Genomic DNA, 27,353 nt, shown 5'->3' with positions numbered 1-27,353 from the left:
AATTTAGTTTTCTATATCTTTGAAAACATTTTTCAGACCATGTTGATGCAGCCATAGAATGTATCATGACTTATATAAAAAATGCACACTGTACCATATTTTAATTGTAAAAATTTGAAAATAACCTTAAATGATAATTAAAGGCAAATATGTGAGTAATTTGTATTTGCACATACTAGTTCATACAGCTTATGGAAAATGAGCTGTATAAATAGTGTATCTACCCTACTGGAGGAAAAGGCAGGTACGGCTATACATGAGAGAAATAAAGAAACATGTATGGTTTGTTTTAGTTTCGAGAGAATAGTCAAAGATGTTTCCACATATATTAGCTTATAGGAATATATATATACATGAAGTCACAAAAGTTACAGAAGGATATAAAGAAATTTATTAATAGTGAGGGGAAAGGATTGCATTTGATAAGAACTTGAACAATGAAAGATCAGCAACAGAGACAAACTGATGCTATTTGTTGAGCATCTCTCTATGTATATGTCTATTTGTCTCTATATTGATCACTTATGTTAAAACTACACTTAATTAGAAAATTTTAATAAAAGATAAAGGAGAAAGAAATGCACAAAATAGAGAAGGTTATCCTCAGATCTTTGGTTCAATTCTTCTTCTTGTGTAAAAATAGTTTTCTGTTAAAAGCATGTTTGGATGAAAGAAAGGGAAGGGAGAAATGATGTAATTATAATCTGAAAAATAAAAGAAAAAATACAAATGTTTTATAATGAAAGTCAAAATCCATTAGTTTCATAATTTAAATATTTTTTCAAAACATCAAATAAATTCTACATGATGTTCAGTGATAAAATGTTTTATGTTCTAGATAAGAAAGATGAATGACTTGAGACTGACTTATTTTCTTAAGTTGCATTATTTGCTAGTACTTAGGAAAATACACTACCTTTCATTATATTTATTGTGTGTATGATGTGCACAGTATATGTACTTGGGTGTGCATATCCATGTACCATGCACGTGCATTTGGAAGCCAGAGGAGGACATTGTTTTCTTTCATATTGTCTGCCCTTTGGGGCTGGGGTGTCAGGCTTGCTTGCTGAAACTGAAGCATATCATCTGGCTAAGCTGACTAGCCAGCAAACTCAGGAGCTACCAGTGTCTGCCCATCAATCAGTACAAGGGTTGAGGTTTGCACAGCCATGCTGACTTTCAAGTGTGTGTTAAGAATTTGATCTCGGGTCCTCTTGCTTACACAGTAAGTCTTCTTCACACTGAGTCGTCTACTTAGTTCCTCCTTTCTTTAATTAGAGTTTACATCTTTTAAAGATAGGGTTTCACGATTAAGCTCTCATTCACATAGAATTCTTGTGTAGACCAGTCTGGCTTCAAACTCATGGTGATTTTCCTGCCGCTGCTTCCTGAGTACTAGGGTGCAGACATGCATCAACACGTCAAGACCTTCCTTTCTGAAATCTAGGAACATAGGGCCATGTTGGTAGCAATGACTCAGTAAAACTGCGGGCATGAAGACAGCATAGTGACTCCTGTGTGATTATGATGATGTGTATTCGTGTGTGTGTGTGTGTGTGTGTGTGTGTGTGTGTGTGTGTGTGTTCAGATTTTCTTTGCTAGCATAAAAGTGATGTTCTTATGATGGGTGTATGTTCTATTGGATTATTTTTAACCATAAGTCTTTTTTTTTTATTATTTGGGATAGGGCATGTGAACGCCAGAGGAAAATTTGCAGGAGTTGGTTCTCCACTTAACCATGCAGGTCTCACAGACTGAGTTCAGGTCATCAGGTTCAGGGGCCGGCTTCTTCACTCGCTAAGCTATCTCCCCAGCTCAGCTATAAAATCAGTGTGATAATTATTTCCCATATGAATTTTCTTCATTATACAGTCAGACCTAAAAATAGTGGTTCTTTCTATGAAGCAGAATTGATTACATCTAGAAGAGTACAAATACTGTCCACTGTCTGCTGATGATTTAACCCCTGCTTATCTTGAAAGAAGAATTAGACAATAAAATTTCACTTAACCTCATATTTGGCTAATAATAAAAACCTACAAGTGTGCATGTGGCTAACTCCCTTACCATGTGAGTTATCCTTCAAAGACAGCACATGTTTGTGTAACGGAAATTGTCCACCTTATACGCCAAAATTATTTCATGCACCCAAAGCCTGAAAGGTGCTTTTTGGCAGTTTGTCTTTGGCGTGGGGATGGGAAGTATCAGAGGAGAAAATACTCCTTGGAGCTGTGATCTTGAGAGATGAAGGGATGAAGGTGAGTTGTGAGGTGGAAAGATGGGCTTCCTCCTTGGTTGCTTGGATCCTGCATTGGCTCTGGATACCCTGTCGAGCACTTTCTTTGTTAGTATCACCATCATATTATTTTCTTAGGCATTCTATTGGCTTCCTCCTCACAGCACCTGTCCCTTCCCTGCTGGTTGGCAAGGCTTCGTGGCTGACGTCCCTGTGTGTGTTGCAGTCTGTGATCTTTGGCCGCTTATCTCATGCCTTTTCTTTGTGATGTTTCAGCTCATCCACCATATACCATGTGCTTTAGAGTGAAATTCTACCCACATGAACCCTTGAAGATTAAAGAAGAGCTCACAAGGTATTTTTCTTTTCTGCATTTTACTCTCTACCGCTTGTATACAGTCAGAGCCTCTGCTGGCTTAAAAGTTAGACAATTCCTAATATCTCTATCCGAGCACCTCCAGGGAGCAGACACTGGAGTCAGAATTGTGCTCCTCTTACTCTGGATGCTCTTGGGATATTTTATAGGGAACCATTGTCATTGAGAAAGTATTACCTGTACAAGACAGCAATGGTTATGAGAGAGGGGCTCACGGGCCATTTGGCAGCGGGGTGCTGACAGTAAGCAGAAGATGTTAATGCAGAGGGCAGCCCTAGTCTGTCTTTGGATCTAAACCTTTCTGGAAGGACAGATTTCTAGAGTGGACAGTTAACTGGTCAGTTTCTACTTGTTAAGTGACAGCTGCCAGGTCTTCCCTTCATTTTTGGACTCTCTTCAGCCTAACCCTGTGAACTGTGTACGTCTCAGACTTTTCTTTCCTCTCTCTCTCTCTCTGCTGGGTTGACGTTCAGCTAACCTTGGAGTTTTGTTTCCCTACATACTTGGTAAAAGTTGCTGAGCAAGACTCCAACATGGCCATTTTCTGGATGGACATGAGAAAGAGCTGTTGCGTACTTACTTCTTGATAAGGCTCTAGTTTGGTGACATCCAAATTGCCATATGTAATTATAGCTAACAATAATCTGCATAGGTCCTGATCCAGCAGAAAGGCAAACACATGTTGTTCCGATTATTGGCAGGTGGAATGTTAAGGTCTTAGCAGATTTTGCTGTACTGTTATCTGTAGCCTATAGTGATAGTTGGCCATAGTAGTGAAGGGAGCAGATAGTTGTTTTATCTGATTAATTTGTCCAGAGCCCTTTCATGACATTTGTGCTGGGAGTACAGGAGCAGAGACAGAGAGTGTGTGTGGTGTGGTATGGTGTGTGTGTGTGTGTGTGTGTGTGTGTGTAAGAGAGAGAGAGAGAGAGAGAGAGAGAGAGAGAGAGAGAGAGAGAGAGAGAGAGAGAGAGATGTGAAGGAGAAAAAGTATGTAAGAGATATTTCAGGTAAGGTTATTTTGCAATCCTTTTTTATTTTAATTGAACTAAATTAATTTCACAAGCACCTTAATAATGTTTGGAAAAAGATTACCACTATTGAATACCAGAATATTTTCACTATTCCATTAGAAAAACAAAAACACGTTATTTAACAGCATTTATGATCTGTCTCTCCATTCTAGCCCCAGGAAACAGCTAAACTATTTTCTATGTCTATAGATTCATCTCCTCCAGATACTTCATGTCAGTGAAATGGTGGGGTTTATATCTTTGACCTGATTTGTCCTGAATTTTTAAAATTTGTTTATAATTTATTTGATTAATTTTTCCTCAGTTCTAAGTATTTGCCCTGGTGGAAGTGTACTAAACTGTTTTCTATGTCTATAGATTCATCTATTCTAGATACTTCACATCAGTGAAATGATGGGGTTTATCTCTTTGACCTGATTTGTCCTGAATTTTTAAAATTTGTTTATAATTTATTTGATTAATTTTTCCTCAGTTCTAAGTATCTACCCAGGTGGAAGTGTACAATGAGATAGACAAAACACACACACACACAACAAAAAACCAAAATAACACCATTGGCACCACCCCAAACCTCAAATAACAACAATAAAAAACCAAAAGAGAATATGCACAAAAAATAAATGACCCACCTAAAGCCATATCAAAACCCCAAGACAATTTTTTTAACTGGAAGAATCCCTGAATGTACTAATAGCATAATTAATAATATATATACATACATATGTATGTAATAACATTCATACATATTTTATTGTATACTTATATGTGTATAGTGCATACATATGTGCACACATGCACATATATCTATATGAGTATAATATGGATGTTCTATTATGTATATATTATTTACACATATGAATCTGTTTTATATTATATATACACTATATACATATATGTGTGCATATGTAACAATAATAATCAAAGAAAAAAACTATCATAGTGAGAGTTGGAAGACTCTGGGTGAGGTTAGAGGAAGTGTAACTGGGAGAGGTTGGAGGAAAGAAATGGAAAGGGGAAAGTGATATGATCCTAATTCAATTGAAAACCTATGAAATGATTTATTTCTGTCATTTTTCTCTATAAATCTCTTTTCTTTTACTTTTGAAGTTGTGCTATAATCACATTGCTTCCTTCTCTTTCCCCACTCTAAGTCCTTCATATGCATCTCCCCCATGCTCCTCTTCAGATTCATAGCGTCTGTTTTTAATAATTGTTATTACATGCATATATGTATAGGTCTGTACATATATACTTCTAAATATAACCTATCTAGTCCATATAATGTTAGTTGTATATATGTTTTCAGAACTGACCATTGGGTACTAAACAACCAATTGGTGAAGAAACTTTGAACATGCATCACAATCTAATACAAAGAATGAGTCAGTTGTTAACAAGTCTCATTTGTTAATAAAATTCATACCACATTATAGTTAATAACTCTAATATCTATCAGTTTTTTGTTTTTATGCATAAACTATTTTGTGTGTATATATCACATTTTCTTTATCCATTCATTAGTTAGTGAATATTTGAACTGCTAATACTTTTTAGTTATAGTTAAAAATGAGCATAAATGTACAAATTTTGATCAGAGACTGGATGCTGGTACCACTTAAACATATATAGAATTGGTATTTTTTCCTTAATCTTGTTTTTTAATTAGTTCATTGTGAGTTTTGTAAATGAATTTTGACCATTTTCAGTCTCCCTCCTATTCCCCTATCTACTCCACCTCCCTTCCCACCCAATTTTGTGTTTCTTTTCCCCAGGCAATAAGAGTTTGTATTACCCCAGTATTCTTGGACGTGTGGCCTTCCATTAGAGCACAGTGAATTTACTGGGGTCTACCTTCTTGGATAAATAAATAAGCAACTCTTTCCCAGCAGTCAACAACTGTCAATAGCTCTGTGCCTGGTGGGTGGTCTTCAAATCCAGTTCTCCTTCCCATGGTGGAATTTTCTCTGGTTTGAACTTAACAAGTCTTACATATCCTATAATAACAGCTTTGAGTTCTTAAGTGTAGTTTCCCTTCTGTGTCCAAAAGACAGTGTTTCTGCGCAGTCATCTACCGTATCTGGCTCTTACACTCCCTCTGTCATCTTTGGAAGAAGGGGCTGATGATTTGCATGTTCCATTTAGAGTTGACTATTCTGCAGTCTCTTATTCTCTGCACCTTAGCCAGTTGTGGGTCATTGTTTTGGTCATCATCTAGTGCAAATGGAAACATCCTCTCTGATTAAGGTTGAGAGGTACCTTAATCTATGTGTGTAACAATAATCATCAGGATTTGGTTTGCCATAATATATGTTTAGCAGAGTAAGTACAGTAGGTTACATTCTAGGACCTCTAACCTGTCTAGTCAGAGTTTCTCAGTCCCATAATGGTGCCAAGTATGGGTTTCGTCTTGTGGAGCAGGGCTTAAATCCAACCAGAAAACTGTTAGTTGCTTGTATATTGTTCAATCCGTTATAGCTCCAGTGGACATGTCTTGCTAGGCCAGGCATTGTGTCTTTCATGGTGCACTGCTCGCTATAATTAATGTTTATCCTGGCCTCTTGTAGATTACACAGTTCCTCCCAGAAGTTTGAAAGCTAGCCAGTAGAAAAGTTTTCATGTCAGTACCAGCTTCATTTCTCCATATTCTATAAGATTCAGGAATATGGTGTCATCAGCAGCTAGCTCTCACCACCAAGTTCTGGAGGGTAAGCAAGAGCATTGGCAATAGCATGCAATGTTTGGGGGTCTTAGTGACCTCATTTGCTAATAACTCCAAAATGTGCTACCTGCTCCTAGGACATACGTTTGTATTTGTCAGCCTGTTATAGGATAACTGCATTTCAACTCTTTTTATGTATGTGTAGAGATGTATGATGATTCTACAGTAGTAGGTTTCCATTTAACATTTTGGATATGTTTTTAGTGTTATTTCTCCATTCTGACTTTTCTCTTATACCCTGTCTCCCCCTTCCCCCTTCCCCATACCTATTTATATTTTCTTGTCCCATAATTTCCCTTTAACCCTTTATACCAGTGAAAACCCTTTCTATGGACACTGTAAGTTCCTAACTTCTGTGGGTTTCTCCCACTGAGTAAAGAAAACATGTACTAAAGATTCTACGCTAATGTCCACAATTGTGAGGAAAAAATGTGATTTTTTTTCTTTCAGAGCCAACTCCATCCATTTACTTGTGAATTTCATAATAGCGGATTAATATTCCATTGTGTAAATATGCTGTGTGTTTTTTGTCCATTCGTCTGCTCATAGACATCTAGGCTGTTTCCATTCCTGACTATTGTGAATACTGTGGCAGTAGACATATTTGAAGAAGTATCTCTATAGCAGGATATAGAGCCTTTTAGGTATATGGCCAAGAGTGGTATAGTGTACCATGTATTAGATCTATTTACTGTTCTTTGAGGAACCTCCACACCGATTTCCATAGTGGCTACACCATTTGCACTCCCACCAGCAGTGAATAAGTGCTTCCCAATTCCCATAGCAATGCCAGAATCTGTCATCATTGGCTTTTGCATCTTATCCATTCTGACTGGGGGAAATGAAATCTCAAAGTACATTCAATTTGCATTTGTCTGGTGGTTAAGGATAAGAGCTCCACCTCCCATAGTGATTCTCACATCCACTGGAGAAACTTATTCTCCAAAGTGTGCTCGTGACATAGAATCACCAGGTAGTTCTGAATACACAAATATCCTACCTACCTACTGAATCAGAATAACATTTTGACAACATCTTTGGGTAATAAATGTGCTCATTGAAGATGGCAGATTTCAGCACAGGAAGCTAGTCTAGATTGTCAATTCAAACTGAGTAATAAAGTTATTAGCTACTTTGTCTCTATAATGCAATTATGTACTAACATGGAAAAAGGTCGCCTTTTGAATCTGCCAAGTGTCCTTAATACCTCAATGGCTAGAATAATGCATAGTGTAAAGTGAGACAAAGATCCATGTGAAGAAAGCACCAGTAAGCCAGTGAATCCTTCATTGTGTCCAGTGTGATTTCAGTGAAGCAGCTCCCAGCACTGGCAGCTCTCTCGCCCTGGACCAAGGAAAATCTTTATGATATTAGCACACAAATCTCTCTCTGGTTTTCCATTTCTCTATCTTTAAAATGGAATCTTGCTTTGGCTCATCATAAGGCTGAGTAAAGAGCAAATTACCAAGTAGTAGAGGTATTCAGTCAGAGTTTTTCCTGTTATTTTGTGTGTGTGTGTGTGTGTGTGTGTGTGTGTGTGTGTGTGTGTGTGTGCGCGCGCATGTGTTTGCATGAAGCTTATTATAAGGAATTACCTTGCATCTTTATGGAGGTTGAAAAGCCTCGCAGTCTTCAGGAGAGAGGCTGCAGAGGGCCACTGGATTCCATCCAGGTCTGAAGGACTAAGGGTAAGGATCATAAAAAGCAGAATATTCTAGTTCTCACTGTTAGAGTAAAGTCACCCTCCCTCTTCATTTCTGCTTCATTCATTCCTGTAACACATTACACCATGTTCACCCCAAATAGAGTAGTCATCTGCTTTGCTGTTTCTCTAACTCCCTACAAATCATGCGCATAAACACTGTAAAGGCATCCAGAAATCATGGCTAGCTGTGTGTGGTCCAGTTAAGCTGATATCCAAAATTAATCATCTCAAAACTGTAACTGATGGATTGAAAGGATTTTTAAGGGTTCCCCCTAAAGGGGGCAAGGGTCTCCTGTAGGTAAATGTTAAAATTGGCATGAAATTAATGTTTCCTTGGGTAAAAAAACAAAACAGATGGGGCGGGAGAGATGACTCAGAGGTTAAGAGCACTGACTGCTCTTCCAGGGGTCCTGAGTTCAATTCCCAGCAACCAGGTGATGACTCGCAAGTATCTACACATCAATCTGTTGCCCTCTTCTGGCATGTAGTCAGAAAACCATGTATGTGATAAATAAATCCTAAAAAAAAATAAAAAACAAACAAAAACAGACTCCTCCCCCCTTCCCCCCAGTCCTGAGCTTGGAGAGATAAAGTCAATTTGGTTAAGAAAGAGCATGGAACCTGAAAAGAATTTGATCTGCATAGGCTCTCAAGGGACAGAAACAAGGAGTGGAAGCCAGTGTCTATAAAGTATTGCCTCTAGATTTTTTTTTTTATCTACAATGCTCTTTCTTTTTTAACTATAATGCTACATGGCAGGTTCAATATTAACTATAACATTATGGTAATATTTATCAATGTAAAGATTTCCCTTGTAATACAGTCTCTTGAATTTGCTCATAAAGTGAACACATCTTTCCACCTTTTCTAGAAGACAACCCAGGCAGAGTTTCATAGTAGCTGATCCTGCCATAATATAGTCCACTTTTCATTCTGCTTCCCCAGCCCAATTTACCAAGCACATTTGTGCCTCTACAGGTATCTGAGTTTCTCTGCAGAGGAGCAGAGACCAAATACAAAGACGCAAAAGCCCAATCCAAGTGTCAGTCAACTGGATTTGACCTCATAACCAAATTTGTTCCTGTTGTTTGGTTTCTATTGAGTAATTACTATGATGCTGTCTCATCTTGAGGAACAATGAGCATATACTAATTGAACCCAGCTCTTGATTAAAAGTACACATAAAATAAAGTTTAAAAACAAAAATTTCAAAAGACACTTGGGATATGGATGATATAAGTTGTGGTTTTCCTTGTGTGGAGTAGTGACTGCTGGGCCATGTGTTTCTTGATTATTCCTGGGTTTCTTAGAAAGGCCGAGCCCATTTATCTTTGGAAGCTCACGTAAGTTTTGGGTTTCTACACTGTGAAATCTCCACTTCTTTCTGCATGTACTCATCAAAGGGGAGCTTGATGTGTCTAAGCTACTGCCTAGAGCTAGGTATGACTTTGTGGTTCAGGTAGACAGAGCATAGCAATTCCTACTTCCAGGCTCCAACTAACACTTAAGATGAATATTTCTCCTTCTCTGTTGCAGATACCTTTTATATTTGCAAATTAAAAGAGACATTTTTCATGGTCGACTGTTGTGCTCCTTTTCTGATGCTGCCTATCTGGGTGCTTGTATCGTTCAAGGTGAGTCCAGTCCCAGCCTACTCATCCCCTCCACTGCAGTGAGCAACGGAACTTTATTCTGTTCCTCTCTTCCCTGGCACCTGGTACTATCCTGTCTTTGTCTATGTGGGATTCTAGATGTGACTAAGTAGTTTGCACAGATTCACGTATACACTTTCCATCCCAAGCCATTGATCCTGGCAGAAGGCTGAGCTCCAGTATTCACAGTGCTTTGCTCACATTTAAAGACTTCCAAATCCCAGAGTAGAATGTGGTGGAGTCTGTTTTTCAAGGAGACAGACCATCATTTTACAAGACTTTCTATATTGATGTGGGTAACTGGTGTCCTGATTCCACCTATCAAATGTGAGACCTAATAAGCATATCAAGGGGTAAAGCCATATCAAGGAAATAGATTTTGAGCAAGTCAGTCATTCTTCAATCATATTTCATATGCGCATGTATTTTTTATAAATTCCTCAGCTTTTCTAGACATATAAAAAATGAAGAGACCACGAAGTTCATAAATCCATTCAGTGAATCTTTCCTCTCTTTTTTTCCTAGTTATTTTGTCAAACATAAGTTACTTGAGTTATTGAAGCTTCAGTGTTTTCCTGTATAAAATGGTAGTCATAAGTCCATCTCCATGGAATTTCATGACACTACTGTGAATTAAGCCAAAGAAAGTTAGAGAACATAAGAAGTGGCTGCTATTCTTTTTTTTAGGGATGAGCATAGCCCTATTGTGTCAGGAGGGCTAAATGTGCTCACTGGACTTGGAGTCTGGATGCTTCTATTCTTTTGTTTTAATGCTAATTTTAAAAAGACACTTTGCCCCAGCCTAATCAACAAGAGCAAATTCCAGGTCAGCCTCCAAAGCCACAAAGAAACCCTATCTCAAACTCCCCTCCAAAAAATACACATTTGAGTTGGTATGATTTCAAAGATTAGTTTCCCATTTCATAATTTGTTTTTTTGGTTTGTGAGATTATAATATAATTTTATTATTTCCACCTGTGTTTCCTCCATCCAAATCTTACCATATACCGCACCTTGATCATTTTAAAATTCATGAACTCTTTTTCAGTATTTTTACATTTTATATTTATATATAAATATATATGTATGTATTTCTCAGTCTGTATAATGATATGGTACATGTTTCATGATTTCACGGCTCTCCACTTGCTATTAGATGACCAATTGGTGTGCATGCTCAGGTGACAAGTATTTCCCCCATCCTCGGCATTTTTTAGTGCCTGTAGTACTTTTGTGTAGGGTTTGGGCTTCTTGAGCTTTCCCATGTCCATGTCTATTGTTGGTGTCCTTTTTCAACAATGTTTCGGCAGTCATGCTGGTAAGAACTCATGGGCGTAATTTCTAACAATCTGAGAATACACAATGTATGGAAAAGCCCCTATCCTCTGGTTCTTGTGATCTTTCCACCACCTCTTGCACAATATTACCTGAGCCTTGGGTGTGGGGATTGTTTCATAGATATACCTATTCGGGCCAGGCTCTCCAACTCTGCATTTTGATTGGTTTTGGTTTTCTGAATGGTCTTTATCTGTTGCAAAGAGAAGTTTCCATGATGAGAAATGAAACTAAACTTACTGCTGATATAAGGACAAATGTTTAGAATGTAGTAAGGGATTATGCTGCCTTAGCAAATTAGCAGTTGTAGGTCCACCTCCAGGATCCATGGCTTCACTAGTCCTAGGGAGTTGTTACCAAGCATGACTTTTCTCTTATTGAACAGATCTTAAGCTCAATTAGAGAGCTGTTGGTCATCACCAAGGTATGTGTGCAACTCACTACTGCACTTTCAGGGTCATTTTACTATGTTGCTCATTATTGGGATTTATGGACCTCATAGCTGGGTAGCCTTGTTGATTGCATTCCTCCTTTGGAAGGATACATGATGTCTTATGATACCATCTAAGTTAAACCTCAGGTAGAAAGCTTTCAAGTCAGTTCCTGTTCAGGGGCCTCTGGTCCCTGTTTCTGAAGTGCATGTTGTCTTCAGCAATAGAGACTTACCTTTCACCTCTGAGAGGAAATAATGGCAATAACAAGTCTGTAACATTTTGTGAGTTTCTTGAACAGCCCTAACCAATAATTTAAAAGAGGGCTTCTCACGCTTGCTGTTGGGATTTTTATAAGATCATCTTTGACTCTTTGATGGAGCATTGTCAGCCAAGATGGGAAATTTTCATTTAAACTATTCATGTATATTTGGACACAGACTTATGTGTATTATAGGTTTTTTAAGGCAAATGGCTATTACTATAATTCCTTATCACTCTTTTAGAAATTCTGACAGTTATTTTACCCTCCTCTGTCATTGTACATTTATCTCCCTCTCCCAGCCTTAATTAGAGCACCTCCTGCTTTTCCCTTTTCCCGTTTCCTCATCAGAGCACTTAAACCCCTCTACCCCCATCTTTATTGTGCCCCTAGCCTTGCACCCCTGCAATGGTCTCTTTTTAATTTCTTTCTGCACTTAATCCAAGATACATATCTGAAAACTTGAAACTATGAGCCTTAGCTGAGACAGAACATGGGATGGTTGTCTTTTGGGGACTGGAATACTCAATATGATTTTGTTTTAGATTCACCCATTTGCCTTCAAAAACCATTTCATATTTCTTTACAGCTGAATAGTATTCCGTGGTGTATATGTACCACACTTTCATTATCCGTTTATCAGTTGAAACACATTTAGGTTGTTTCCTTTTCAAGGCTATTGTGAATAGAGGAGCAATGACCATGGATGAGCAAGTTTCTGGGGAAGAGGATATTGAGTCACTTGGACACATGATAGGGGATATGAATTTGTGTTTATTTTTTAAGTATTCTCTCCACTGATTTCTATATTGGTTAGATCAGTTTACAGTCCTGCCAGTGGTGAATGAGGGTTCTCCCTCCCCCTAACCTTACTCAGCATTTGTTTAGTTTTTGATCTTGGCCGTTCAGACAGGGATAAGATGAAGTCTCAAAGTTGTTTTAAATTTGAATTTTACTAATAACTGGGGATGACAAAATTTTTAATCTGGTTTTCTTCTTCCTTCTCCTCTTCCTCTTCTTCTTGAGAACTCTCTGTTTATAGACCAGTCCAGTTTTTTGGATGGGTTGGATTTTTGTTGATGACAATGGTGATTTTATTTACTTATTTAATTTTGAATCTTTGGGTTTTTTTTAGTTCTATATATATTCTGTGTATTAATCCTCTGATAGCTGGGGAAGATTCTCTCCCATTCTGTGGGCTTCTATTCATCCGTTTGCTTCTTTAGCTGTGTAGAAGTTTTTTGGTTTTATGAAGCCTCACTTGTAAGTTGGTGGTCTTAATTCCTGGGCAAATGGAGTCCTATTCAGGAAATTTTCTACAGTGAGGTCTGGGCCTATAGATTTCTTTTGTTAGATCCATGTCTGATATGAAGAGAACAGGTTGGGACAGAAGAAAGAATGAGTGAGTGGGTTGGTCCTAGAATTAGGAACTAGTTTAGGTGGGATTATGTCGTGTGAACAAAAGAGACTGGTTTGATGTGCATTCTCGTTCATATCTGAAATGTGATGTGAGTGTAGACCTGGCTGGCTGGAGAGGCTGATGTCAGAGACACCTGTGTTATAGAACACCAAAGAAAGGTCCTAGTAGAAGCCTAGAGGCTAGTTTTGGTATAGCCAACTGTGGCCAGACTAGGATAAGACATTGGATATGGGATCTAGGCTGGATCTGGAGAATTATCTAGGGTATGTGGAGAGCAGAGTCTAGCAGAATCACCTAGCTGAACCATGGAGTCTGCCTAGGTGAAGGTTCAGTGTGACATGGGAAGGGTTTGTGGATAGGAAGGCAGGCAGATCAAGTTCTGGAGGAAGCCCAGAGGTTGGGTGTGATACAAGCAAAGGTTATAGACAATGTGGAACCTAGAATAGCTCTAGCAGGTAAGGAAGGGTACCTATCGAGGAACATCAGGCAGATTTTCCAGGCTAGACACTGGAAAGGGGGCACTTCTATTATTAAAATAGATTTTGAAAGAAGAGGCCTGAGGGGCAGAGGCAAGAATGGTCCAAGTACCTAAGTGAAGAAGAATTCATTCTGTTCTCCTGGACCCACTGGATGGCAGCTAGCCACATGGATTCCTTGTGGAACTTAACTCTAATGTTCTAGCATAAATCTTTTTTGTTTTAATTTATTACATTTAGCTATTATTTGTACATATATGTGTCCACAGATGTATATGGGAGATGTGTTCATACTATGGAATGCATTTGGAAGTTAGAGAACAAATTGCAGAACACAGAACTAGTTCTATCTCTTGATGTAGGTACCTCAAGTCAGTTGACAGCAATTGTCTTAACTTCTGAGCCATCTAATTAGCCCTGTATCATGAACTCCAATGACATATTTATGGGAAGAAAAGATGGAGAAGAAAGAGGAAGACAGTAAGGCAAGGGATAGGGTGATGAATCACTATGTCAGTTTTTTACAGTAGTTCTACAGACAGTACTGTAGGTATATGATCTGTAAACCTAAAATGGAGGCCACACTCCTTTGGGTGTGGCTTCAGGCATATGGGAAGCTGAAAGAGAAAAGAAGGGAGCTTGAGGCATGGCTTTCCTTGGAGCACTCTTTCTTTTGGGTGAGTGGATCCAGTAGGAAGAACAGGGAAACACTTCATCATTTCTTTGTATTTTTCGATGTAATTGTTCCCCAATAAACACCCATTTATCATTTATCTTGGGTCTACTGATATAATTATATCCTCACCTACAAATTTAAGGTCAATTTTGTGATGTGTATATTTCTCTTCTTGTTTAGGTATTGTGTTTATATAGCTCATTTAGAATGTGATATAATTAAATACAGATTATATATAGTGACCTATAACAGTCAAAACTTATATTTAGGTTAGTTAGGTTTTCTAGATATACAATGATATATTTGAAGTGGACAGTCTTCAAACCTTTCAAAGACCTATAGACTATGGCATTTAAAATGGCTTAGGGTTTTTCATGGCAGCACAACTGCTCCTGGCAACTCCAATTACTAAAGAGGAATATATGGGCATCGAAGAAACTCATAATGGAGTTTACCTTTGAAATGGCAAGACTGGCCATTTGAGCAAAAGACTGATCTTCTGGACTGTTTGCCTGTATGCTGTATAAAGTGGACATGCACGAACCACAGGAAAGTGACTGCTGAAACAAGATGGGATAGTCCTGAAGGGTTCCTGCTTCATGGAAGAGTCTGCTAGACATTCTGCAGGGCACAGAGAAAAATTGCTGACAAACTGTCAATACAGGTGCACAGTTTCAAATTTCCTGCTTTGCTGAGAAGTCTGCCAGACACACTATGGCTAATGGGCCAAAGATGGATGCCCCAATGTTACAGAGTAACTTTGGGTGACTGTCTAGGCAGTGAGATATCAATTCAAGAGTTTATATACTATCATTCTGTGTTCTTTAATGGAGTTGAAAACAGTTATAGTTATGACTTTCCTTAGTTATGATAAAATATAAGCTACATATAAGACTTTAGACTCACAAAGATAGGATAGATGATAGAATATTTTCTTTAAATCTTGCTAAATGTTAATGGACTAAATATTGTAACTATAGTTCTTCCTTGATAACTGTTTTGCCATATATATAATTTTACTGTGTTAAAATTAAAACCTTTTTTTTATTTAGACAGCAAAGAGTAAATGATAGGGAATGTCTTCTGTATATATGTGTGTCTTATTGGTTGATGAGTAAAGCACTGTTGAAACAAGATAGGTGAGACTAGGAGAGAAGGAGGATTCTGGAAAATGTAGACAGAGTCATTCACCATGTAGGTTGTTGGAGGAATAACACCATACTGGGAATTGCTGGGTAAGCCACAGCCTCATGGCAATACATAGATTGATAGAAATGGGTTAGTAATTAAGACAGAGCTAGCTAATAAGAAACCCTAAATAATGGCCAACAGTTTCATAATTAATATAGCATCTGAGTGTTTCTTTGGGACTGAGGCAGCTGCAGAACCAGGCAGGAACTCTGCAACACAGTACCAAAAGAAAACACACAAGAAACAAAGCAATGAAATCAAAGCAAACAAAAAATAAACAAACAAAACCCTTTATGACAAAATAATGCCAAAACAAAATAAAACTTGGCTTATGGAGCCCTGTCTTGACCCCGTTGCTCATCACTCCTCCCTCTCTGTAACAGGTTTCTGGGAGTTCGGTTCAATGTTTAGCTGTGGGTGTCTGCCTGTGCTTCCATCAGCCACTGGATGAAGGTTCTAGGATAGCATACAAGGTAGTTGTCAATCTCATTATCATGGAAGGGTATTTAAGGTAGCCTCTCCACTATTGCTTAGATTGCCAGTTGGTGTCATCCTTGTAGATCTCTGGAAATGTCACTAGTGCCAGATCTCTCCTCAAACCTATAATGGCCCCCTCTATTAGTACTTGTTGTTATCTGCTCCTATCTTTGTTGGGTGGGCATTCTGTTCTTTGGTTTCTGTGCTCTGTCTGGTTCGTAGGAAATTGTAGTAGCTGTGTGTTGACTGGAATTGTTTCTTAGATCCTGCCAGGTGTGGCCACTCGGGGTTCTGGGTAGAATGTGTTTGTAAGTATAAGGAGCTGACACTTAGAAATGGGGATGGGCTAGAAAGGGGATAAAGGGTGTCCACAGGAAGGAGAAAAGCAAGGTATGCATGCCACCAGGATCTGCTTAGTCCCTTGAGAGGCAGAGAGGCAGGAAAAGTCATAGCAAGCACTGTCCTACTTATCTGGGAATGAGACTGGGGTTCCTCTATGTTATCACTGTTCTCATTGTATGCTCCACACTGCATAGTCTTTTCACAGCAGCTCAAGACAGAGTGTTCTTGGTCTAAAAAACTATTAGCTGCGAATATGACCTTCAGTACACATTCTTGAAAATATTGCAAGTTTGTGTTGGCTGATTATTCCTGGGTAGGGGACCAGCTCTAGAGTATTCTTGATATACTAAGTATCACACTTCTAAAGGAAAGTTACTCTCCTTCCAGTATCAGCCAAATGTCAATGTCTCCTCAGCTAGGAGTGGGTTTCTGTGTCTGCATCCTCTACTCCATGCTGGGATTTTTGTCTGGCTTAAGTTTGTGCAGATCTTGTGTATGCTGTTGCAATTGCTGTGAGTTCCTATGTGTTTCTGCCTTGTTCAATCTAGAAAATACTATTTCCTTGAAGTCATCCACCACTACCTCCAAAAATTTTGGAATTTTTTTTTGCTTTTAAATTGTTAAGCTTTGTATATATTCTATACTGTTTCATTTCTCCTTTGAGCATTTCAAATACTGATTTCTAGATTTCTAGTCATTTTCATCCTCACCTCTATGTCTGTCCAGATCTTCCCCTGCTATCTATTCATCCAACTTCATGTTTCTCCCCCGTCCTCTTTTCTTCCCTCCAGATTATGTATGGTGTCACAATCTCTGTGAAGTTTTATGTGTGTGTGTGTGTTTTTGTGTGTGTGTGTGTGTGTGTGTGTGTGTGTGTGTGTGTGTGTGTGCCTGTTCCCTTTCTTATCTGGGAAACAGCTTCTTGAACTTACCCACTGCCCCTAGATTCATTTTTCCATATTGATCCCTGAGCTTGAGGGGAAAGATATAATATGCATGTCCCATATAGGGATGAGAACTCTGAAGTTTCTTTTCTATACATGTTCTCCAGTTATGTGTCTCTATGTTTATTGTTTATCTGATGAGGGTTGGCCTATATCCATTTATTAGAATGATAGGAATAGGTTTTACCATAGGACCTATGCCCTATCTAGTCACAAGTTCTTAACCACATTGACAATATCAGGTATGGGTTCCATCTCATGGAGTGGTACCTAAATCCATTTTAAAAAAAGAGTTTGGCATCATAACATATGTGTTTCTATTGCATCATTTGACATATCTTACCAGGCTTATAGAGTTCAGAACTTGATGACATTAATGATTAATTGTCTCCTCCAGCAGTATTCATAACAAACTCTGGTGGAGGAAGTCCTTCTGTGTATATGTTTCTCTTATTGGTTGATGAATAAAACACTGTGGCCAATAGAGGCAGGGAGATAGACAGGACTAGGAGATGAGGAGAATTCTGGAAAAGGTTGGTAGGACAGTCTCCATGTGAGCCACCAAAGGAGTTAAAGGTCCAGACCCTTCTCCAGTAAAATGACCACATGGAAATATTTATAGTAATAGAAATGGGTTAATAATTAAGACAGAGCTAGCCAATAAGAAGCCCTAGTCACTGGCCAACAGTTTCATAATTAATATATGACTTTGAGTGTGTATTTTGGGGCGCAAGGGCAGCGGGAACTGCCGAACCAAGAATTTCATGTAACAAAACTCCAGCACTATGAAAGCTAGTCATTAGAGATGAAATTTCCAGTTGCTTACCAGCTAAATTTCTCCATGTTCTGTAACTCAATTATATAACATCTTCAGCAATATGTCCTTATTGTCCACTTCTGGAAGATAACCAGTAGCATTGGAAATAGTTTGTAATGTCTACAAGAAGTCAATGAGAACTCATTGGCCAATATTTCATAGCACATGGTAGCTAGCTGAAATCTACCCCATTATATATTACACCATAATGATTTTACTGTTAGTTGTTCCTTCCCCAAGACTCCTCTACCCTCCCTTCCCACCCTGACCCAACTTAATCTTTCCTGTTACATTTTTGTCCATTGCCCCTTTGTAATATTATGTTCTATTTTATCTATCTTGAAAACCCCCTCCTCCACTTAGGCTCCTTATTATTTGCCTAATTTCTATGACTATTCCAAATTAAACACATATATTTAATATTTTAAAGCTAACTTCCATATGTAAGAGAAAACATGCAATCTTTGCCTTACTGAGTTTTGATTGTCATACTCAAATAACTGTTCCCAGTTCCATCCTTTTATGTGCAAATTTAGTTTTCTTAACAGCTTGAATAACCTTCTATTGTGTATGTGAAACATATTTATATTATGCATTCATTAGGCGATGGAGATCTAGGCTGTTTCCATTTCCTGAATGTTGTGAATAAGGCAGCAATGAACATAGATTAGTAAGCATTTCTTATTTTTTGGTTGTGAGCCTAGCATTTAACGGCTGAGCCATTTCCCATAGTAAGCTTCTCTGTAGTTAACAGAGTCCATTAGCTATATGTTCAAGAGTGGTATAGGCAAAATTCAAAGAATAACTAATCATACTCCTCAAAATAGTCTGCAAAAGAGAAACTTGAAGGAATACTTTCAAATTCTTTTTTTATAAAACCAATATCACCGTCATACCTTAATTAAGCAAAGACTCAATAAAAGAGGAAATTGTAAGCCAATATTTCTGATGAACATAGCACTAAAATTCTCAGTAAAATACTCCCAAAACTAAATTCAGGAAGATATCAGAAAGATTATTCACCATGGTCAAGTTAACTTTATCCAAGAGCTGCAGGAATGGTTCAGCATAGTAAATATTTTTTTAAAACAATCTAACAAATAAATACACTAAAAGTCATTTCATTAGATGCAGAAAGGCCTTTAACAGAAACCAGTATCTCTTCATGACAAAAGTTCTGGGGAAAATAAGGAAACAAGGGACATATCTTAACATTATGAAGGCATTTTACAAGCTCTGGGCAAACATCACACTAACTGGAGAGAAAGTCAAAGCATTTCCACTAAAACCAGAAGCAAAACAGGATATCTACTAGCTCCATTCCTGTTCATTATGTCATTCAAAGCCCTAGTTAAAGCAATAATACAAGTGAAAGAGACAAAGAGGACAAAAATAGGAAAGAAAGAGATCAAAGTATCCTGATTTGCAAATGATACAGTTTTATGCATAAAAGCCCATACAGATTCCACAAGGAAGCTTCTACAGCTCATAATACATTCAGCAAAGTAGCAGATTACAATATTAAGACAAAGCAATCAGTAGCCTTCCTATATACAAAAAAAAAAAACAGACAAAGGAAAAGAATACCATTCACAGTTGGGCAGAATGAAAAGTGAAATATCTTGAAACAAGCCTAACAAAAGAGCTAAAAGATTTGTCTTAAAAAAAACTTAATTGAATGGAGGAAGATATGCAAAGATGACACCTCTCATATTCATGGATTACTAGTGTTAGCATTTTGAAAATGACCATTCTTTGAAAGCAATTTTCAGCTTACAATCCCTATCCAAATTCAAACACAAGTTTTTTTTAAAAAATCTTAAATTTCATTTGGAAATGCAAAAATCTCAGGATAGCTAAAACAACACTGAAAGGAAAACTTAGATGTCACCATTCCTGGTTTTTAATTATAGTAAAAGTTTACAGTAATACAGACAGTATGTTAATGAAATATAAACAGATACATTGATCAATGGAATAAAATTGAGGACCCAGACACATTCACATACCTTGAGACACCTGCTTCCTTTACAGACTTGAAAGGTATATATTAAAGAAATATATCATTTTTAAAAAATACTGCTCATGAAACTTGATAGCTGTATGTAGATGAAGAAAACTAGATGTATATCTTTACTCTGCACAAAACTAAACTCCATGTTTTGAGGACCTCAACCTAAGACCTGATAACTTAACAGAGATATTCTCACACGGACTTGCTCACCATTTATTCCTTTGTCTCAGCCACAAGTTCCCATGGGCATTCTGTGGGAGCCTGGTAGCCAAGCCAGCCAGAGGAGGTGGCAGGTACGTGGTCAGGTAAGCAGGTACATGATCCTATCTTCTCCCTTCCTCATCTTCTACGAATCCAGTCTCATTCCCAGATCAGTAGGACAGTGCCTGCTATGACTTTTCCCCTCTCTCTGCCCCGTAAGTGACTAAGCAGATCCTGGTGGCATGCATAACTTGCTTTTTTCCTTCCTGTGGACACCCTTAGCCCCCTTTCTAGCCCATTCCCATTTCTAAGTGTCAGCTCCCTATACTTATAAATACATTCTACCCAGAACCCCGAATGGCCACACCTGACAGGATCTAAGAAACATTTCCTACCAGTCAACACACAGCTACTACAATTTCCTACAAACCAAACAGGGCACAGAAACCAAAGAACAGAATGCCCACCCAACAAAGATAAGAGCAGATATCAACAACTACTACTATAATCATCCCAAGGTCCAAGCCTAGATGCCAGTGTAAAAACACAATCAATGACTGTCAGGACAATGTCTCCAGTAGGGCCCAACAATCCTACTACAGTATACTCTGAGAAAAGCAATATACCTGAATTAAAATAAAGGGACTTCAAAATTGCCTTTATCAATATGTTGTAGATGTCCTTAAAGAAAAAAATCAATACATCCTTTAAAGAAATACAGATAAATACAAACAGCAGAAAACAATGAGTAAAACTGTTCAAGACCAAAATGGGAATAAACCTACCACAAGACCCAGCAACTCCACTCTTAGGCATTTATCCAAAAGATGCCCATTCATACAACAAGGATGTCTGTTCCACTATGTTTGTAGCAGCATTATTTGTAATAGCCAGAAGTTGGAAGCAACCTAGATGTCCCTCAACCGAAGAGTGGATAGAGAAAATGTGGTACATTTACACAATGGAGTACTATTCAGCAGAAAAAAACAATGGAATCCTGAGATTTGCAGGCAAATGGATGACACTAGAAGAAACCATCCTGAGTGAGGTAATGCAGTCACAAAAAGAGAAACATGGCATGTACTCTCTCATATATGGATTTTAGACATAGATCTGGGGAATGCCAGCCTATAATCCCATGGCCAGAGAGTCTGGGAAACAGAAACTTCATTCAGTGGCTGATGGAAGAAGAGGCAGACTTCCACGGTTAAGTACTGAGCTGAACTCAAGAAAGCCAGTAACAGAGAGGGAGGACTGATGACCAAAGGGATTAAGACTGGGCTGGTTTAACCCCCAGAAACAGCTGACCTGACAAAGGTTAACTCGAATCCCAGGCATCAGCCTGGGAATCCAGCATGGGACTGATCAAGACCCCCTGAATGTGGGTGTCAGTGAGGAGGCCTAGGTAATCTATTGAGCCTTGGGCAGTAGATCAGTACTCATCCCGAGTATACACACAGACTTTGGACTCCCATCTAACAATGTGAGATGCACTCTCACCCTGAACTCTTGGGGGAGGGTCTAGGCCCTGCCCTGGATGAAATGACAGACTATGGACACCCCCATGGAGGGCCTCACCCTCCCTGGGGAAATGAGGGGATAATGGGGGGGTTGGGGGAGGGCAAGGGAGGAGGGGAGGGAAAGGGAGATGGACCTGGAACTGACTTGTGAAGGAACCTTGTTTCTAATCTAAATTTAAACTGAAAAAAAAAATTAAAAAAAATAAAAACTGTTCAAGACCTGAAAATGGAGATAGACCCAATAAAGAAAATCCAAACTGAGGGAATTTTGTAAATGAAAATTTTAGGAATTCAAACATGAACTTCAAATACAAGAGAGGGAAGAAAGCATCTCAGGAATTTAAGACACAATAGAAGAAATAGATATACCAGTCAAAGAAAATATTAGATCTAAAAAATTCCTAACATGAGACATCTAGGAATTCTCAGAATGAAAATATCAAATCTAAGAATAACAGGAAGGAGAATCCCATCTCAAAGACTCAGAAAAAGATTCCACAAAATCATAAAAGAAAATATTTCCTAACCTAAAGAAAGAGATGCCAACAAAGGTATGAGAAGCATACAGAACAAGAAAATGAAAGAAAAAGCATTAAAATCTCCAAGGAGAAAAGACCAAGTAATGTATAAAGGTAGACCTATTAGAATTAATCCTTACTTCTCAATGGAGATTGTGAAAGCCAGAAGGGTCTGGACAGATGAATTGCAGATTCTAAGAGACAACAGATGCCAGCCCAGACTACTATCACCCAGCAAATTTTCAATTAAATGGAGAAAAACAAAAAGGCATTTCATGACAAACCCAAATTTAAGCAGTATCTATCTACAAGTGCAACCCTACAGAGGGTGTTAGAAGGACAACTTCAGCCTGAAGAGGCTAGTCACACCCAAGAAAACACAAAGAATAAATAACATCAGAACACCAAATCAAAAGTGGGGATACCACAACAGCAAAATAGTGGGAATCAACAAATGCTGCTCATTGATAACTCAACATCAATGGTCACAATAGACACGAACACAGAGGATTAGAAAGCATGATCCATCCTTCTGCTGCATCTGGGAAACACACCTTAACAAGGATGGTCATTGCCTCAAGTTAAAGAGCTAGATAAAATTATTCCAAGAAAATGGACATAAGACAAGCCAGTGTAGCTGTTTTAATATTTGACAATATAGACTTCAAACCAAAACTGATCAGAAGAGATAGAGAAGGATACCAAATATCAACCAAAGAAAAGTTACCCAGCAGGATATTGCAGTTCTTAACGTCTACACACCAAACACAAGGGCACCCCAGTTCATAAGAGAAACACTACAGCTTAAATCACATATTGACCCTCACACAGTGATAGTGGGTGACATCAATATCCCATTCTCACCAAAAAACAGGTCATCTAGACAAAAACTAAATAGATAGGCTGGAACTAACTAATGTCATAAACCAGTAGACCTAACAGGTATCTACAGAACATTTCACCTAAACATAAAAGAATATAACTTCTTATCAGAAGCTCACAGAATGTTCTCCAAAACTGACCACCTACTTGGACACAAAGCAAGTCTCAACAGATATAAGAAAGTTGGAATAGCATCCTGCATCCTATCTGAACACCATGAATTAAGGCTGGACATCAACAGCAGCACAAAGCTTACAAACTCATGGAAAATGAACAATGGACTGCTGGATGTAAAATGGGTCAAGACAGAAATGAAGAAAAAATGAAATCTTTTAGAATTGAATAAAAACAAAATGCAACATACCCAAACTTATGAAGCAATGAAGGCAGTACTAAGAGGCAACTTCATAGCACGAAGTGCCTATGCTTAAAGTTTAAAAAATGGAGAGCTCTAATACTAGTAACTTAACAGCACACCTGAAAGCTCTACCACAAAAAGAAGAAATAAAACCAAAAAGGGAATAGATGGCAAGAAATACTCAAACTTAGGTCTGAAATTAAAAAAAAAAAACAGAAACAAAAAATTACAAAGACTCATTGAAACAAACAGTTTCAATTAAGAAACTGATTATTAAGAAAATCAATAAGTTTTGGAAATCCTTAGCCAAAGTAACTAAAAGTCAGGAAGAAAAGATGCAAATGAATAAAACTAGAGATGAAAGGGGGCATAACAACAGACATCAAGAAAATCCAGAGAATCATAAGAACGTACTTAAAAAATGTGTATTTCACCCAGTTGGAAAACTTAAAACAGTGGATGATTTTCTCTATATTTATCACATACTAAAGTTGAATACTAAAGTTAAATCAAGACCAGGAAAGATGTATAAACAGAGTTATAATCCCTAGTGAATTAGAAGCCGTAATTTAAAATCTACCAACACCCTCCAAAAAAAGGCCAGGACAAAATGGTTATAGCACAGAATTCTACCAGTCATTCAAAAAAGAGTTAACCCCAATAATCCATAAAATAGACACACAAGGAGCATTGCCTAGTTGTTTTTATGAGGCCACAGTTATCCTGATACCTAAAACACACAAAGACCAAACAAGGAAAGAGAATTACAGACCAATTTCCCGTATGAACATAGATACAAAAATAATAAAATACTGCAAAGCAAATCCAAGAACATATCAAAAAGAATCATCCACAGTGACCTTTTCTTCTAATGAAATGATTGTTTTTTGCCTTTAATTTTTCTTATATTTCATTACACTTATAGATTTACATGTGTTGAACCATCCCAACCTCTGACAAAGAAGAAAGTACAGTATATATTTGCTCTTATAGCCACAGGAAAGTCCTTTAAACTAAATCTCTTCTCTATAGCAAAAGACATCATTATTTGAATGAAGACGGAACTTACAGAATAGGAAAAAAAGAATTTTGACAGCTGTTACTAACAGTATTAGTGTCTACACTATACAAGGAACTGAAAAAAATAAACATAAAGAAAAAATAATCCAAATCCTAAAATGTGGTGTGGAACAAAAATACAGAGTTTGCAGAAGATAAAATACAGATGTCTGGTAATGGTGTGTGATCAACCAGACTTTGATTCTTGTTTTCAATCACTGAACTTTAGAGTCACTAGGGGGGGCTCTTGTCCTCATCCATTGGGGAGCTAGAAATTGAAAGTACTTTGAGATGTCATCTTACAATGGATGGAATGGCTATGATTCAAAAACAGAAGTGATGAAAAATGCTGGGGAAAGGGGGACTTAACGGCAAACTGCTGCAGTCTTTGCATCAGCACGGAGTTTCCTCAAAGAGCTGAACAAGATCTACCACAAAACCGTGTATATATTTATAACATAGCACATGGCGTTTTTAATATTTGCATTTTATAGTTTCTAAATTCATGGTGTCTGTGGGGGGGTAGTGCCCTACTTCATATGTATTCTTCGTGTGAATACTCCAAATCTATTCGAATTATTTTAAAAAATAGTATATATTTTCTAATAAGTACACTTACTATGTAGCACAACAGATCTCTTGAATGTATTTTTTCTACATGATTGAAATTTTAAATTTTCGCTAGCTCTGAAGGGTGTAATTATTAATGATAACAGTGATTTTGCTAAGAACATTTAGTGACTCCAAGGTCCTACAAATCTATGGAAAATCTGAAACAATAGCATTGTTCAACACCCTAAATGTCAATAGTGCCCTAATGAAAAACAACAATAATTGTTTTCTAATTTTTATTTAAATTGGAAGCAAGTTTGTTTTACATGTCAACCCCAGCTCCTTCTCCCTCCCTTCCTCCCCTGCCCCCCCCCCCACTAGCCCCCTATCCTATATCCTTTCCGCTCCCCAAGGAGGGTGAGGCCACAATGCTTTAAATTGTTTTAGGACACAGAAAGGAGGCACAGAAAGGGTTAACAGGTACCCACACTCACACAGTCAGATATGAGTGTAAATATGTCTCTGTAAAATGAGACTGGTGTTCTCTCCATGAGTACAAAGTCATTATATTGGGTAAGTGCAGTCTATGTTCTTATTTTGGATGGTGGATATGTGTTTATGTGCCCTGATTGTGTTGTGTTTAATTTCTTTCTTTTTCTCCCATTTTTGGTGGTTGCAGCTGAGTTTGGTGACTATTATCCTGATGAGCATCCTGAGAATTATATCAGTGAGTTTGAGATTTTCCCCAAGCAGTCACAGAAGTTGGAAAGAAAAATCATGGAAATTCATAACACTGAACTCAGGTAATTTGTGTGAAAATATAAAGATGAAAAAAACATTCTTACTATATATAGAAAGTGAGAATCATGTGAAGCCGTGCTATTTGAAATGTGAATAGGCAGTTTCAGGTTGCAGAGAAACATTTCTGGGCCCTACAAAGGATGACTTAGCATCTCAATAAGTGCAAGATTTTTCCAAGATAGTGCCTATGAATGACCAAAAGTGAAAAAAGATATGTTTTCTTATGCAAATACATTCCTAGCCCATCTGAGTTTCTGAAAATATATCTGAGGTTAATAAGCCGTCTTTTCCTATTTGAATCTTGCTTTTTTTTTTTTCCTTTCTTGTGGCCCTTGCTAGAAGTGTTGGCTTAAAGTAGAATTGAATTCATTGAAAAGGTTGCAGGCTTTGCTGTCCCCAAAGGGAGACCTTACCTTTCTGAGGAGTGGATGGGGTGGGTTGAGGAGAGGTGATCAGGGCATCAGGAAAAAGGGGAGGGAAGGGGAACTGTGGTTGGTATGGAAAATGAATAAAAATTGGTTTAAAAAACTTCCATTTTCTTAACTGACATCAAGATGATGAGATTTAATGTATGTTATTCCTTTGCTTGTCTCTAATGCTTCAGAATGAGAATTCTAGAGTAAGAACTGTTAGAGAACAGATATGAATAGAATATCACCAAGTTCCAGACACCGGGCTATTGTACACACTGAGCACACCGACTCAATAATCTTCACAACAATGTAGGAAGGAGATACTATGAGTTTTTCCCCCATATGCGTATAAGAACTGGATCCAGAGAGGTTAAACAAGTTGTACATTTCTGGGATTTGAATTCACGCATAAGTAAATGTAGCAAAATGAAGCATGCTTAGGCATTTTGACAACTTGTAATTCAGGTAACTTAGGTATGCTAGTCTGCAGTTAGTTGCAATTTAGATCCTGTACAATTCCCAGAAAAAGAATGTGATAATAACTTGAATAGGCAGTACTATAGTGAATATCCTGACGAACTAGTTTTTCTCTCCTCCTAGTAATCAAGGGTCTCTAGTAATCTGTTTATTAATTCTCACATTGTGGCTACTCAAGGTGGCAGCATATTTCAGGTTAAAAATGATAACCTTTATTTTCAGAATCCTTAGATATCACAACATTGTGTCATTTTCAGAAAATAATAAACCATTTCTATGACTTACCTAAGAGAATTCTCTGTTAAACAAAATGTATTTGAAATATATATAGAATACTCATTATTCTTTCTATATTTTGGAAATAGATGTACTATATAGAATAATGACCCATAGTATTCCAGTTGATGGAACTGTGGTATAGAATTATTCTTCTCAGGAACCAAATGGTGAGAGTTATTAGAT

The 27,353-nt window shown here is 37.8% G+C and overlaps 1 protein-coding gene and 1 long non-coding RNA gene across 4 annotated transcripts in view; one reads left to right on the top strand and one right to left on the bottom strand.

Annotated features, from left to right (window-relative positions):
* Frmd3 (FERM domain containing 3) overlaps positions 1–27,353 on the top strand; it is a 178,450-nt gene that overhangs the window by 90,326 nt on the left and 60,771 nt on the right. For all 3 annotated transcript variants that reach the window (XM_040757303.1, XM_040757302.1, XM_040757304.1), the window contains 3 exons: positions 2,516–2,594; positions 9,610–9,707; positions 25,880–26,003. In XM_040757303.1, the coding sequence (XP_040613237.1) occupies positions 2,516–2,594; positions 9,610–9,707; positions 25,880–26,003 (301 nt within the window). The remainder of the gene's footprint in view (positions 1–2,515; positions 2,595–9,609; positions 9,708–25,879; positions 26,004–27,353) is intronic.
* Positions 378–26,603, bottom strand: LOC121144040. The gene is made up of 5 exons (XR_005881385.1): positions 26,415–26,603; positions 18,106–18,216; positions 14,781–14,946; positions 7,964–8,050; positions 378–704 (listed from the first exon to the last, which is right to left on the bottom strand). It is a non-coding gene; the product is annotated as an uncharacterized LOC121144040 (long non-coding RNA).

The sequence above is a fragment of the Mesocricetus auratus genome, unplaced genomic scaffold (assembly GCF_017639785.1).
Source record: "Mesocricetus auratus isolate SY011 unplaced genomic scaffold, BCM_Maur_2.0 Super-Scaffold_100014, whole genome shotgun sequence".
Taxonomy (NCBI): Eukaryota; Metazoa; Chordata; class Mammalia; order Rodentia; family Cricetidae; genus Mesocricetus; species Mesocricetus auratus.
Note: the sequence above shows the minus strand (reverse complement) of the source record. Positions and strands in the feature narration are given on the sequence as shown.